Source organism: Nothobranchius furzeri, chromosome 2 (assembly GCF_043380555.1).
Source record: "Nothobranchius furzeri strain GRZ-AD chromosome 2, NfurGRZ-RIMD1, whole genome shotgun sequence".
Lineage (NCBI taxonomy): Eukaryota > Metazoa > Chordata > Actinopteri > Cyprinodontiformes > Nothobranchiidae > Nothobranchius > Nothobranchius furzeri.
The window spans coordinates 19619153-19635393 of NC_091742.1; the positions used below are offsets into that span (position 1 = coordinate 19619153).

Here is a 16241-nt window from a genome sequence, read left to right on the forward strand (position 1 = left end):
ATCCACCCTGTTCTTCTGATAACGACCCAGATTCCTTAACTTCTCAGTTTAACGAGCACTGCCTCTCCATTCTGGACAACATCTGTCCTGTCAGAACCAGATCAGTTCCTGCAGTGAACCCTACTCCCTGGTTTAATGACAGCCTTCGCAGCCTGAAGCGCCAATGCAGACAAATTGAGCGCTTGTGGAAGAAAACCCATCTCCACGTCCATCTGCTGCACCTAAAGAATCTTCTGACATCCTTTAACTCTGCAGTCAGAGACGCTAGGGTTTCCTATTTTTCCAACCTGGTGTCTCAGAGCAAAGGGAACCCCAAGGTGCTCTTTACTACCATCAGCAGCATTGTCTCTCCTGCCACTCCTGCAGCCTCCATCCACTCTGTTGCAGACTGTGAGAACTTTCTGTCTTTCTTTGTGGACAAAGTCAGTAAGGTTAGATCTAGCATCTCTCCTTCAGCCGTATCGCTGCCTCTCCCAACTCCAACCAGGCACATCATCCTAGGTAGCTTTGCTTCTGTTTCTTTGCTTGAGTTAACCAAACTAGCTAACTACAAAGACCCCTCGACATCTTACCCTCATCTTTGTTTAAAAGTGCTTTTCAACTTTAGGTCCTCCACCACCTCTCTTACCATGGTGTCCCACAAGGTTCTGTGCTGGAGCCTCTGCTCTTCCTCCTCTATCTGCTTCCTCTTCAGCACATCCTGAGCTCCTTCAAAGGAAACTCTTACCATCTTTATACAGATGACATCCAACTGTACATCTCCTTTAAGCCCCATGAGATGTCTAAGCTGCCTGAGCCTGAGATCAGTGGACTCCTTTGATTTGGGTTAGGGGGGGATGACTTTTAGGTGGAAAACAGTCGTTTCATTCCATTACACGGTGCACCCCTAATTTAGAATGATGGCTTTAGTCATCAATGGCAATGAATGAGTTAAAAAAAATTGACTCGTCTGGGAGAAGAACAAGGTACTTTCCTTTCCTTCCATTCTCACTTATCTAGCATCGATTAGCAGTGGCTTCCTGTGAACACACTTGAGCCTCACACATCACACGTAGCACACTTGATCCAGGTGTGTTTACATCATGGTGTCACACACAAACAGGTTTATTAGAAGCCATTCAAAGAACATTAGCTGCATTTGTGGACATGCACATCCATCAAAAGAACATCAGAGTATAATGGTCAGCTTAGCATAATGAATTAAACATACCCGAAAGGTTCACTGAAGGTATGCAGTGAATATTTGATCACTGTAAGGGCTGCATGTTTTTCTTATGCGATATTAATATGCTAACCCTTTCATTCTGGAGGGGAGAGTGTCTGTGGGGACGGGGGGAGGCACACTACTGAAGCTCCTGTTGATTTATGGCTTGTCAGGATGCCCTCACCTCCCTCCCCTCTCTGTTCTTTAATGCCTTATGCAAAAAGAGTCCCCTGGCTAATAGACCAAAATAGGATGACACAGGGGCTGAAGCATTGTACAGTGGTTAAATAAAGCCGTTTGGAGGGTTGGGTTTAGGGGGGGGGGGGGGGGGGAGACTGTCCTTCATACTACTGAGCAGAATTCATGGTTCCATCAATTACAGCAAATGGTTCTAAAGCAGCAATGCAACCACAGACAATCATACTCTCGCTGCCATGTCTGACCGTTGGTTTAACGTTTTAGAGACACACACCTTCTGGAATGCTTGACTTTTGTCTTACCAGCCCACGGTGTCCAGGTTTGGACCTAAACTCAGGAGAGCAGGTACAGGAAGCAGACTGGCTGGTGAAAATAACTGTTTTATTTGGATAACGGCAGACAGGATGAGAAGACAAGACAAGGATCTGACAAAGACTAGCACAAACAGAGGGTTTAAATACACAAGGATAATCAGGGTAACAAGGGACGGGGGGTCAAATAAACACTTACTTACAAGGGGATACGAGACATAAGAGACACCAGGGGCTGCAGGAGCAGATCCTGACACACACAGAAAATTTCCTAAAAGTATTTCAGCAGATCAGGATTCTCTTTAAACTACTTCTGTATGTTCATTCTGTGTCTCTTTTTGACTCGTATTTCTTGGTTCTTTTTAAACACAGAAAAGAAAAGTTTTCCTTTACCTTATTAGCTAATGTTTCAGCTACCGAACAACAAAAACAAAAGATGGATTAGAGAAGCTATAGTAATAAGGAGACGTGGGCACAGAGCCATGAACAGAGACGAGGGAGTATACACGTTAGGGCGCGGGCAGCAAAGGGCGACATTGTCCTATGCTGCCTGCAGGTAAACAGAGAAGGAAGTGACGCTGCCAACATGGTCACAGCTCTGAGGACGCTACAGGAAGTAGCTGAAACGTTAGCTAATAACGTAAAGGAAAACTTTTTTTTCCTGTCTTTAAAAAGAACCAAGAAATACAAGATACGGATTTGTTTTGCTGATTGTGAGATGGGTCTTTGTGTTATTTTTATTCACTAGAAAAGTTGGTCTTGGATGTCATCTTTGCTCCGTTATCTCTGAAGCTGGGGGATTGGTGGCCTATTTTGACCTGATTTTCCTCTGGGGCGAAAATCTTTGAGGTTTGGGCGAGTTTTGCATCGTGTAGCATACGGGGAGTAACGAGAAGCGATTAATTAAAACGTAATGACCAGCTCCCAATCAGCCATATGTGCGTTCACACAAAAACCAAACATGTTTGATATTTTACTCATCTCTCATAAGGGCACTGTTGAAGTAGCACTCCAACCCAAATGTTCCAGAACCATTCACACAGCGTAACGCAGCTGCCCAGCTATTTCGGTGTCTACACACTTCTCTTTTTACTTTTACACTTTTCTCCAAGTGCAGCGACATTTGTCAAGTAAACATGTTTGTCGTGTTTTTGTAAAATAAAAACAAGTTCCATCTCCTGTATTTTCCTCATGGACACTGTCTCCAAACCAGACAACACGGCCAGTCTCACTGCACCTTTCCTTTCATTCTTTTTAAAACCTTTTTATCACATCTGACACTTTCCTCCACCCATCCAACCTGCTTTACACACTTCTTCACCTCTTTTTGACTCTGTAGCTTTGAATCGTAGACCCTACTGTACATCCTTGGAGTCCTCTACCTTCTTTACTTCTACTCCCTGTAACATCAATGTTCCACTTGTGGCCCTCTCATTTACACACATGGATTCTGTCTTGCTGTGACTAATCTTCCTTCTTCTCTTTTCCAGCACATATTTCCACCTCTAGAGCTTTTCCTCTACCTATATCCTGCATTCATTTTTGTCTTTATTCACAGTTTTAATTCTGAATAGTTTACCTTTTCCCCCAGTTTTTTATTCACAATATTTTTTCATCTTTTTATTTTTGTCTTTGTGATGGACCGCACGATTTTTATCTTGAGAGGTGCTATATAAAAAATGTTCTTCTTCTTCTTCTTATCTTCTTCTTCTTCTTCTTCTTCTTCTTCTTCTTCTTCTTCTTCTTCTTCTATCTCACACCTCTTTGAGGTTCTGCACCACTCTAACCCCTTCTTTCCACCGGAGCCGTCAGCAGCACGTTACTGCAGCAGCACGTTGTGCTCGCGTAAACTGCTGCTTGGCCCTTCCCATGAGATGCGAAGCAGCAGGGGAGCAGCTGTCACCGACCGAGCACGAAGTCACACGAGTTACTTCGTCAGTAAACACAACTACAAGCAGGAGAAAACTACAACATGGCTCCAAAATGTTTGTGTTTTATGTTCTGTCCGTTTTATAATCACCAATACGGACCTGAAAAACAAAGGAGACCGCTAGCTAGGTGATAACCTCTCACGGGGCTGCACGGTTAGTAACCTTTTTTAAAAGTCAAGCAACTGGAAGGCAGTACGTTTCTTTATTCTGAAAATCTCGGGAGCTTCGCTCTGTTTCCCCGTCCGATTTCCTGTCTTTCCTTCCCCAAAAATGTCGAACTTGACCCGTTTCAGAGGCGTCGCGCGTAGCAAATAGAACCGGCGTGTAAGTGCCGCGACATGCTGCTCCTGAGACGCGGCCGACTCGCGCTGCTGACGGCTCCGGTGGAAAAGGTTCTGTTGACCACAGCGGTTCCTATCAGCAGCTATGACGTGCTGCCGCAGTAACGTGCTGCTGACGGCTCCTGTGGAAAGAAGCGGTAACTCTTTGCACCCTGTCATACAATGTCTCAAAAGATACAATGCACATACAGTGGGCGTGCAAAAGCGTGGGCAGCTTTGTTAATCTTCATGATTTTCCTTTTTAATGGTTGGTTGTTATCATAAAAAAACTTATAGGAGACACACACAGTGATAATTGAAAAGTGAAACAAAGGATTTACAGAAAATGTGCAATAATTGTTTAAACAACATTAGACAGGTGCATAAATTTGGGCACTCTTGTCATTTTATTGATTCCAAAACCGTTGGAACTAATTATTGTAACTCAGAATTGGTTTGGTAGGCTCAGTGACCCTTGACCCCCATATACAGGTGTTTAAGGGGGCTTATTGTAAGTTTCCCTCCTGTTTGAATATTCTCTGAAGTGCAGCAACATGGGGTCTCAAAACAACTCTCACATGATCTGAAATCAAAAAATCAAAAAATATATATTACCATTGCGGTAATATTATGCCGATATGCCGGCATGGTGTGTCCTATAAAAGCACCTATGTGACAAAGCTGAAGCCGCACCAGGGTTGGATCTTTCAACAACACAACAACCCTAACCACCGCTCAACATCTACTAAGGCATTCATGCAGAGGAACAAGTAGAACGTTCTGGAATGGCCATCTCAGTCCCAAGATCTGAACATTATTGAAAATATGTGGTGTGAGTTAGAGTGAGCTGTTCATGCTCAGAAGCCATCAAACCTGAATGAACTAGAGAAGTTTTGTAAAGATGAATGGTCCACAATATCTTCAACCACTCTCACTGGAAGTTGTAGGAAGTGTTAGAGGTTGTTATTTCTGCAAAAGAAGGATCTAGTAAATACTGAGTTTGTTTCTTTTTTGTGGTACCAAATTTATGCACCTGCCTAATTTTGTTTAAACAATTATGGCACACTTTCTGTAAATCCTATACACTTTATATAACTTCTCAAATATTCCTGTGTGTGTCTCCTATATGATACATTTACCTGAAACTGTTTATTGCAACGATTTTTACAGAAAAGTCATGAAGGTTAAAAAAGACCGCTCAAACATCTGCACCCCACTGTACTTCTGACCTTCTCTATACTTCCTCATCAACATCCTCAAAGCAACAATAGCATCTGTAGTGTGCCTTCTTAGCATCAAACCATTCTGCTGCACTCAAAAGCTCACGTCTGACCTAGCCCTAGCTTCCACCACTCTTTCCCAGAGCTTCCATTATAAGACTCCATTGTAAGCCATCTCCACTGCCATGTTTTAACCATATAAATATAAATAATCATATTTTAGGGTATATAACAGGGTTTGATGTGTTGCTTTTTGAGATCTTTTAGCCTATTTCATCTTCCGTTTGAAGTGATTTATTAATTATACATGTCTACAATAATCAGGACTGGGCGTATCTGGTGGAGCTGAACTCACTTTTTTTTTTCAATAAAGCCAGGCAGTTTGGGTTGCTTTGCTCCCTCAGAGAATGAAATTTAGGGCTGCACAATATATCGTAAATATATCGTTATCGCGATATCAGCATGCACAATATGCATATCGAAAAGACCAGATAAATATCGCAATGAATGGTCAGCTCAAATGTTTGCTACACATAATGCATTCTGTCAATCAAATGGAAGCATGATGTTTTTTAACAAATCAAATAGAGCTCTTCACCCATTTGGCCAATTGAGTGGGTTCTCATAGGTCAGATGCCCGCCCCTGAGGCAGACGGCACCTAATTTTAATGGTTAGCAAACACCTGAGTTAGCTTCGTTAGCTCTTTCTGCTGATTCTGCTTTTTTTGTTTATTTTCTTTTTCCCTTTCCTCACATCTTTTGCATTTCTCATTTTTATTTCTTTGTTTTTAATTATTTTTGTTCCCGTGTTAAGTTTTTATCGCAAGTAATATCGTCATTGCAATATTTATCACTGTTATCGAAAATCGCAGGTTTTCCTAATGTTGTGCAGCCCTAATGAAATTACTATTTTAAAACAGCATTTTACATGTTCTTGGTCTGATGCTGACATTTCTTTGCTGATTTCATTGTTAAAAAGCAAAAACAGAAGTAAGTGCTTTTTTACTTTTTAATGCGTTTGGTGACAATTCAACAGCCAGCTCTCTGTTTTAAAGGAGAAACTATTTTTAGAAGGTGTTTTTATCTGACTTGAGGAATGTTCACTTGAGGCTCAAGCGGCCATTGGAGGGTGACAGATTGTGAAGTTTTTCTTCTTTCTTGCCAAATACAGAGCAAACTGGGGCTGAATCAGTGGAAGGCTGGCCACCTGGCTGGCGGCAGGACAGCAGGAGTAACGTTGTTCTCTACATGTCCTTGTTTCATACAGATCAACCCTTGGAGAGTATCTAAGTTGTGGACAGGACAGCCCCTCCCGTTGCTCTCCTCCACTCTGTGGCGAGGACCTCCAGGACGACCATACCTACAGCACTGCCAAGTCTCCCAGCAGGCTATCCTCCTCCCAGGTTGACATCCCAACTTCCCCTCTGGACGAAGACGACGACATCATCGCCGTGGAGATCCAGTCGGACGTCAAGCCCGAGCCACGGGAGATCCCACTGGATTCACACATCGCCACTGCCGCTGCTGCTTATATCTCCCAGCAGGCCCTGCGTGGACAGAGACGCAGCTCGGGCGCGGGGGGCGGGACTCTGCCAGGCAGCAGCCTGCCCTGGACCAAAAGCCGAGCGAGGGGCATTAGTGATACGCTGCCGCTGAAGAAACGGCGAGCGGTGGAGAAGCCGCCGGAGAGTGATGATGAGGAGATGAAGGAGGCGGCAGGGTCGTTGCTCCACCTGGCCGGGGTTCGAGCCTGCCTCAACAACATCACAAACCGCGCCGCCAAGGGCCAGAAGGACCCCAAAGAGGCTCTAAGAAACTAAGACACACACGGAACAAACTGACACACAAATACACAACTCGATCAACAGGTAACGATACAACAGCATCAGTCTCTACAGACTCTTGTCATCTCCCTCTATCTATCTGCAGGGCATTAGGTGAATCCTACTTATTTGTGGCAATATCAAAAATCTATGTTTTCCTACATGTTCAGCAACACTAACATCGATGGGTATTTCTCATGTGTCTATGTTGTTTTCCTCGTTTGAAAAGGGGATGAAAGCCATAAAAAGCATGTTTTGTCTCTAATTTGGGCAAGCTGAAAAAAAAAGGTCACACAGGGAGAAACGCACAGCATGGCGACGGAGGACGGCTGTTTGTCAGTAGTTTTTTGTTTGTTTTTCCATGTTGAATCTGTAGCAATCTTGCAGTGATGCCAGCAAACACAACGGAGACCTGGCGCTCTCGAGCATCGCTCTCCTTACCAACAACCCACGAGCACAAACGTGAGACTGTGCCAAAGATAACGCGACCAGGTTGCTTCATGTAGCGACAGCTGACGGGGAGAGGAAGAAGGAAAAAATATATATAAAGTTAAGAGCTAGAGAGTGTCAAAATAAGAGTCAAATCCAATGTGATGTACTTCATGCACTTCAGATTATTTTACGCCACTTCTATGGAAAAGCATCATGGGTAAAAACATGGTTCATTTCCAGAGCACTCATAATATTTAAATATATAAAAATGAAAAAAAGTCATGTTTATCTCCATAGAGATGGATAGTGTGCCGGGTTTGAGGCAATATCTCCTTCATTTTGTCGTTGTTGCATTGACGTCCTTGAGACTTCCTGATACCTCTGTCCATAGACACCTGGTATAGATATCAGAGCTGCCGGTAGCTGCCACAACTTCCTGTTCACACATGAACTGTGGATTCCTGTTCCTGTCTGTTTACCCTCAATCTACCCTCATAAAGATATAAGCAATTTGTCCCGTTGTGGACAACTCTGTAAAAAGGTTAGAAAATATTTTATTTTATTTCATTTTCTTAATTGAAGTAATTTGACCTGCAGGACTTTTCTCAGTTATAGTGCATGGGTGCTTGTAAATAAGATACAAAGCAAATCTTTTTTATTCAAAGATCATGTAAGATAAACAATGTATTTAGCATGAAGCATGACTTATTTTCATATAAACCTTGATCCTAGAGGAAAAGAAAAATAAAAAAATAAGAAAAAATCATTATTCCGCCAATTCTTATACCCGTGATTATAATGGAGATAGTTTCTTTTCTTTTTTTTTTCCTGAGTGGGCTTTCAAAGACACGTCTTCAGGGAGGAACGAGGGCGAGCGCTCCCTGAGGGTGCCACCTCTGGGCTTTGGGTTCAGGCCAGCCAGGAGGATCACCTCTTTATGGCGGGGTCGGGGGTGGGCTTCTGTCTTCTGCCTGTACAGAGATTGTTTTTTTTTTAATGTTCAGTGTTACGCCCCTGTGTTACTCCAGAACATGTGTGTGAATGAACACACATCATTTAACATTGTGCCTGCCTCCCTATCTGCCCTCAGCATCTCTGATGTCACAACAGACACGTTTACTTGTCTTTATTTATGAAAGTATTGTTTCTGATTGGTTTTCTCCAGTGTGTAAATGTACATGTGTCCTTACTCTCCATAGACATTGTTGCGTGTAAGTGTACGGATCAGCTTGACATGGAGAACTTCGTATGTGCCCTGAATGAAGCTTACATTTTCAAATAGATACGAGGAAGGGGAAACACAGAAACCTGTCAAGCTTACCAGTTTGCTTCTAATCTGCATTCAGTATTTTTACCTCTTTGTTTTAAAAAATTGACTTGAAGTTACGGAGGTCAGATTGGAAGAGCCAAGTCTGGTCAGAGGTGGCTTGTCGTTGTTTTTTTTTTTTTTTCGCTGTTCTGCAAAGTAAAACTTTGGGTGATGCAAATGTTGTGGAAGAAATAATAACGGAGAAGACCCTGGTTGTATAAATAAGAATTACAGAGCAAATGAACGAAAAAACTCAATCGTTTTTGTTGCTCCAACCACTACAAATGGTGGATGCTGTGGGATTGAGACCATTCCATGCAGGATTAATCTAGAACTACTTTAACATAAAGAAATGTTGAAAAGGTGATCCCTTGGATGAGACAAGATGAATCCAGTAACTTTGCTGCTTTCAGATTAGTTATTATATTACCAGCCCTGCTCGAAGAAAACTGTACGCACAGTCATAGGAGAAAAAGCTACAAGACAATAAATATTTAAAACCACAGATTAGACATAGCACCACATATTTCTCTTAAAGACTAAGGATGTTTTTCAGTGTCAAGGCGCCTAGCCTTGCGAGGCGATGTCTTGAGAGGCCAGGTGCCTTGCTTACGAGGACACGGTCCTTCCTTGGCCAAAGAAAACAGTTAAATCATGTGACACGGGAGGTAACGTTATATTTTATATGTATGAGTTTCAATATAAATGTACAACAAGGCTTTTACTTTTTAAATTGTGTATAAATTTGTTAAATTAAATATGTAAGTAAGTTACTACATGCTAGCCACCGAAGCTGCAACTACTGAGCGACTAACCAACAATAGATAACTTCTTTGGATCTAAATAAAACATATTAAATTAGCTGACTATACTTTTAAACTTGAAAATTGCCCCCGAAGTAGCTGCCGGGTTTTGACCCGCCATCCTTTTGAAAATACCGCGGTGTATTCTGGGAAATTTTTGACCAAGGCTACGCTAGCTAAAGGGCTAACAAATGGAGAACGCACGCCTCGGTAGAACATGAACATTGGAACACATCTTGGCAGCTCCTGATGACGTATCTCATAGGCAACCGGGGCGGGGCCAAGACATCAAGGCACGGTTCCTTAGCACTGAGAATACCCTAAATGAAGCCAAGTGGGTGCTCCTACTAGACCCTCTTTGTCCAAATAATTCCATGATTAACAGCCAACCACGAACACACAGAAGACACGCTTAAAGTTCAGAGTCAAAATGGCCGAACATCGAATAACATGAGACCGAGGCTAAGGCCGTACCCGGAGCTAGCAGCTAGCACTAGCTCTGACGCTCATGCTACCCTTTCAATCAAATCTAATGTCATTTATTTTTAACCGTTATTTATCCAGATGAGTTGTTCATAATTTTAAGTATTAATTACACCTAAACAAAGCGTTATAGTAAAATTCACCCTCTCAGAGTTGTCATGACTGTAAATTAGATCTATTAAACCTAAAATGCTTTTTGAACCAGGCTGTAAACATGTTTATTTCTGCTGTGAAGTTATTCTTAACATGGGAGTCAATGAGAATTAGCTCACTTCTGGTGCCCACCCCTTGGGGATGAAGGTGGAACTGCAACTTTTTGTCACTCCCGTGTTGGGATCAGGTCTGGGTCCTCGCGGGTTCCCCTTTATTAAGATCACACCCTTCAAAATGTCCTAAGCATCCTTTCAAGCAAACATCCTCAAAATATCCTGCATTTTCTGAGCAAAGCAATCTCTCATTGAGCTCTTTATAAAAAAAAATAAAGTAAAAAAGAAGAAAATATAATTTCTATAGCGCCTCTCAAGATAAAAATCACGAGGCGCTTCACAAAAACAAAAATGTAAAAACATAAAAAAATTTAGAAAATGGTTAAAAATATATTTAAAATGAGCAAAAAACAGACAATTGTGATTTAAAAATGTTAAGAAAGAGAGAGAGTGAATAGGAAAGAGGGAAATCAGTGGATCCTGAGGAAGGTGGAATAGGTGGGGAGAGCAGAATAAAGACACAAAACAAAACAAAACAACAACACATAACAAAACATCAGTAAAGGTTTGTAGCAACCTTTTTAGAAGCTGGTGGCTAATAGTGAAGTCATCATGAGACTCCTACTAGACCTCTCACTGCTGGCGTTCTGACCAATGGAATGAAAAAGTAACAATAGAGTTAAAATGATTCTAGTGCACTATAAGCTTAACTCATTGTGAAAATGTAGAAATAATAATATTAAAAAAATCTAACGGTGGAAATATAACCAGATAGTGAATGTGCAAGCTCTAATGTTGGTTGCTAGGCAATGGTGATGCTGTCCCTCATCCACTGGAACAATTTACAATGCGAAAAAATTGAATGGTGGTTGAGGAAGATAGAAACAATTAAATCTATTTATTTTATTTTATTTTATTGAAATAATATGGAAACAAAAGATGTACATAAATAGGACATTTGGGAAGCAGATGCAACATCAGATCCATGTGACTAAAGTTATTACACCTTGTGAGTGCTAGTGTTCTAGTTGATCTTGTTATCCGCGTTACAAATGTCAACTTTTGTCCAAATCTGTGAGGATTAAAGAAGAAAAAGTCAGAATTTGATCAACACGGGCCTGTGTCTGAATATCTGGTTGAAAATCATCTTAAAATTCCACATTTGGTTTTCAAAATCCTCCGACCAATTCTCAAGCATTTTTAAACATATCAGAATATCTACCCCGTGTTTAGGAAATGGTTTTAAGTGTAACAGTAAACATGCCATATGTAGTCAAAAGTCTAAAATCATTGTAGACCAGCTCAGTTCCTGCTCACAGACCTCACTCGTCCATGCTTTCCTTTCTGCCTTCATCCAGATACATAATTCAGATGATTCAGTACTTTAAAATGCCACACATAAACCCTGGTGAAGTTAGCTAAGCAGTAGCGTGTTTGTCTTTAGGACTTGCTGAGAGGAAGGAAAATGTTGTCTCACTGAGGGATTATCTGCTCATATGAGGAGTCGTGTACGGCCCCTCGTATGCTCAACATGTCTTTATATTCAGTTTGTAAAATTCAAAAACATTGGGTCTTCTTGTATCTTTGTCACTTCGACCACAATAAACGGTGACAGATTGAGACATGTCTGCCGTAATCCGGTCGGTTTGTGTTTCAGCCTTCGTCAGTCAGATATAAAACAGCTGATGCAGCAGTTTGGCCTTCAGAAACATCTATATTCTATTTATTTGCACATATTGAAGATGGTACTAAATTAAAAATGTCCATTTCTGATGGGGATGCATAAAAGTGTTCATTTCCTCTCATTTGCAGAGACCCAGCAAAGTTAAAAAGCTTTTCAGGCTCAGACGTCAGCTGAGGTCCGTAGCAGCAGAAACGGATGGGGGGCTTTGTTTGAGCTGAACAGGCGCTGAGCGATTATCAGCGAGCCGAGCAGGATAAACAAACGCATGTCCCCATCGCCACCTGTAGCATGCGTCACCCGTTGCATTCTGAAACGCGTCCACGCCTGCCGACGTATGGAAGACGTTGTTAGCGCTGGACGTGTGCTACCCGTCTCCCATCTGTCTGAGTAAAAACCGCCACCCGGGTCGAGCACTCTGCTGCGTTTCATGTAAGAGTCCACGAGCTGACAACTAACGTGTTCACTTGTCCGGGGAGAGAATGTGGTTTCAGCAGCCATCTTTCTTTTTCATGTGACTCATTATGTGGCATGTGGTGAAGATGAATTCCTGCCCGGGTCGTTGTAAGGGTTTGAACCAAACACACCTGCAAAGAAATATGTCAGATTAATAAAATAAATGCCACTGCCTGAAAATACCCTAAGAAGGTGTTCTTTTTAAACCTGCCTAACACAGTACGATAAAATAAAGCATTGCAATTATTCTAACTGTTTTTTTTTTTATTATTTTTGCCAAATATTTAAGTCTTTTTTACACCTGTGCCACTATTTTTGGTGACGGTCTGAAAATTGGAAAGCCATAGGTTAGAGATGTCAAAAAGCAAAGCTGTCATTGATCTGTGAATCGTGATGCAGAGTACACCCTGGTGTTATCCTTGTTTTGTTTCTTTTTCCATTTGTTTCTTCTGGGGTTTTTTTCCAACAAGTTTTCTCCTTATCGTGCAATCATGCTGCCAAAGAATGATTTCAAGACCTATTTCATCACTACATGTAAATATCAACATTGTCCAATACCGTGGCAAAAAAAAGATATATAAATGTTGTTTTATTTTGTTTTCCGTTTTCTGAGAAACTACAATGATGTTTATGTGATGTATTGTCTTCCAGTTGGTTGCAATAATAAAAAAATACAAGTTGCAGAGGAGAAGTTTGGCTGTTATTTTGTTATTGCTAAGCAAAAGAGAATTGGGATGACCAGTTTCCTTCTCGTAAGTCTCACTGGTGCGGCGCCGTCTAGAGAACTCTGAATTGCTCTTAAGCTTGACCCCGATCATTAACCTTGAGTATTCCCATCAACGTGGGTCTTATCATACACATGCCGCCTCTGCCAGTTAATTATTCATTTACTTCCCCTAATCATTTAAGTTCAATGCCTATGATTAAAGATGTCACCCTCCCCCCCTCCCGAGAACAGAAAAGAAGAGTCGGGGTGTACCTCATCGGCTTATCGGTCTAAGGGGTGCCATTTTGAAGCCGTGTGGCTGTGGAAGCCCATTCATAATTGAAGCAGAGCACAGGCTTAATCTTGAGACACTGTGCAGCATGCTCCCACCACAACACAACTGGAGCCAGCAGCTCTTCTGTTGCTATGCAACTATAGCAAAGAAGAGGAGGAGGAAGATGGGGACGAGGGGGCAAAGAAGAAAGTGTGTGTTCTCTGGATCTTTTAGAGGGAATCACGTGTAGCAATGTGGTTGATTTGGATTTATTTCAGGTTTCAAACCTTCACGGGTGACAGGTAACACCCCAAAGACTCCAAGCCTGTTTCACTTTCTTTTATTCAATTGAGTTTAAAACCAGCCTGGTATAATGTCAGTTAGATTCTTGTTTTAAAAAAAAAACACTGATTAATTGAATGCGTCCATGCCTGTGACATCCACATCCTCAGAATGGCCAGTAAAGCAAGTTTCCATGGAGACAAGTGGAGGTTATGTTCTCTTTATCTGCTCGAGTGTATTGTAAAGCCTTCTGTTTGATAGAAAATAATCTCGCCAGGTGTGTTTTTGATCATTTACGTTTAAAAGTCATCCTCTTATTGAGTGACATGTAAACTAGCCAGCTGCCATAACCATGAATGTTTTTTTTTAGAATTAGGTTGTGCTTGTGTTATGTGGTGTGGTCACCCTCTGGTGGCTGGATGGTGTTACTGCAAGAAAATTCCTCTTCTCTTAAAAGTGTGGATTACTCGTTTAATCAATGCAGGTGGTGCTCTGATAACTGGGCAGAGGGACGACTGGCTCATCTTCCAGTTCACTGCTGGGAACCAGAGAGGATGTGTCAGTGTTGGAGTTGATTAAAAGTCCGGTCTGTGTAGGACTTACAAAACGCACTGGCCATAGTAGGACTGCTGGTTGGTTCTGCTCTTCAGTTGAAGAACTGGATCCAAGCCCCACAAGGACCTCTTCCAGTCATCAGCATCTGATCAGAGGTGGGAGGTTAAAGGTCGCCAACAAAAAACTGATCAACCGAATTTAATTTAGCTAAGTTCCATTTTTTATTACTCTTGGTTTTGAGGTGCGTCTTTTAAATATCAAGATTGTTTACCAATGCCAGCCGCTGAACCGTAGGTGTTGATGATTCTGGGTGAAGCCTAAAAAAGCAACACGAACCGTGTAGAAGAAATATCTGACACTGAAATGATCTTTTTATCATCTAACTCACTCTGGGTGCAGCAGGTTGAGTTTTGATCTTCTTCCATGCATGGGGTCCAAAGTCCTCGTCGTAGGTGGTGGTGAATCTGTCTGAGGGGCTCACCTTATCAAACTGAGAAGAAATGGTCTTAATAGTTTAAAAGGACAAATATCACAGCTTAGCACATCTTTCTCAATCCCAGACATATCTGTAAATAAAACATCATAGAAAAAAGCCAAACAAATCTCCAGATCTACGTGCATTGCCATGGCAACAAAACTAATCACCACATCTACTTAAATGTTATTAAAAATATTGTAAAATTATGTCACTTTTTATATATCTAAATGTAGTTTGGTGCTAAAGTCTCACAAAAAAGTAACAGTTTTGGGGTTTTTGTTGTCATCAACTCCTTCCCTCTTTCCTATTCACTCTCTCTCCTTCTTAACATTTTTTAATCACAATTGTCTACTTTTTGCTCATTTAAAATATATTTTTAATCATTTTCTAAATTATTTTTTATATTTTTACATTTTTTGTTTTTGTGAAGCGCCTCGTGATTTTTTTCTTGAGAGGCGCTATAGAAATGATATCTTTTTCTTCTTCACTGCCACTGACGACCAAAGTCGTCATTTGCATTTTTTTTTACTGTTAAGGCATCAGAACGAGCCCCCGCGCCGACAGAACAAACATCTCAGCTCTGAAGCCAATCTTCATCCGCTTACATCACACGTCACATGATCAGGAAGCAGAAAATCCATGAGATCATTTTGGGCCATTCCTGTAAAAAAAAAAAAAGTGATTTGCGAACCGGAAAAGCATCTGCCAATCACATTTCGACAACAGGTTATGAAAGAACGGGTAACGCTCGAAACACGCGGATTCTTCCTTATGTAAGAGGTGAATCTCCTCTTTCTTTTGGTTGTTTTGGCGTCGATATCATCCTAGCGCACAACGTTCTGTCACTCTTAAAAAAACAGTAAAAATGGCGAGAAACGCTGGCAGCGAAGGCCTTTAGCGATCAGGAAATGGCTGGCAGTGAATGAGTTAAAGAGCAAGTCACCTCAAATAAACTTTTTTTTCTGATAAACTATACAAATGCGTGTCTAATCGTGCTGCAGACACGTGTAGTCAATAGTTTTGCACTTTAGTGCATTTTAGTTCAAGTTTAAATTTTCTGCCTAAAACTGTCAGTGTTGTGCCGTTGTCAGGTAAAAACTCCACACTGCATTTGAATTTAAATCTGCCATCGCTATTGGCTAAGAGGTACCCTAGAACGTTGGCTGGTACCATATGATGTCACAATGTCGTTGTGAGCCTGTGTGTGTGTTTATTTGTTAGTGGCTCCGCCCTCTCGGTCTGCTAGGCAACAGCATTTGTTGCATTTTTCAAACAGGAAGTGGGAGTTGAGTAAGAATCTGGCAGGGGGTGACTTGCTCTTTAAACTTTAACTGTCTTGAGCTCAATAATAAATAAAAATACTACACATCACCCTTTGGGGGATTATCTTAGATCTAAATAAAAATGTCATGACTTTAAATATAATTGTAAAAAATAATAAAAGTTAAATAATTTCTACTGTGAGATTAGATTAGCCAATGGGCTACCTTTTTAGACAGCAACATTAACCACTTATTGATAGAAAACATCACAATACAGTTAGAAAGGTGTTAAAAGCTAATTTTATTG

General features: G+C 41.3%; 1 protein-coding gene and 1 long non-coding RNA gene across 4 annotated transcripts in view; one reads left to right on the forward strand and one right to left on the reverse strand.

Annotated features, from left to right (window-relative positions):
* ches1 (checkpoint suppressor 1) overlaps nucleotides 1–13060 on the forward strand; it is a 108358-nt gene extending 95298 nt beyond the window's left edge. For all 3 annotated transcript variants that reach the window (XM_015948237.3, XM_015948238.3, XM_015948236.3), the window contains one exon: nucleotides 6452–13060. In XM_015948237.3, coding sequence (XP_015803723.3) covers nucleotides 6452–7004 — 553 coding nt within the window. In that variant the 3' untranslated portion in view covers nucleotides 7005–13060. The remainder of the gene's footprint in view (nucleotides 1–6451) is intronic.
* A 478-nt stretch (nucleotides 13061–13538) lies between these two features.
* Nucleotides 13539–15354, reverse strand: LOC129165360 (uncharacterized). Its single transcript, XR_008564724.2, has 3 exons — nucleotides 14583–15354; nucleotides 14466–14511; nucleotides 13539–14339 (listed from the first exon to the last, which is right to left on the reverse strand). It is a non-coding gene; the product is annotated as an uncharacterized lncRNA (long non-coding RNA).
* Between the last annotated feature and the right edge of the window lie 887 nt (nucleotides 15355–16241).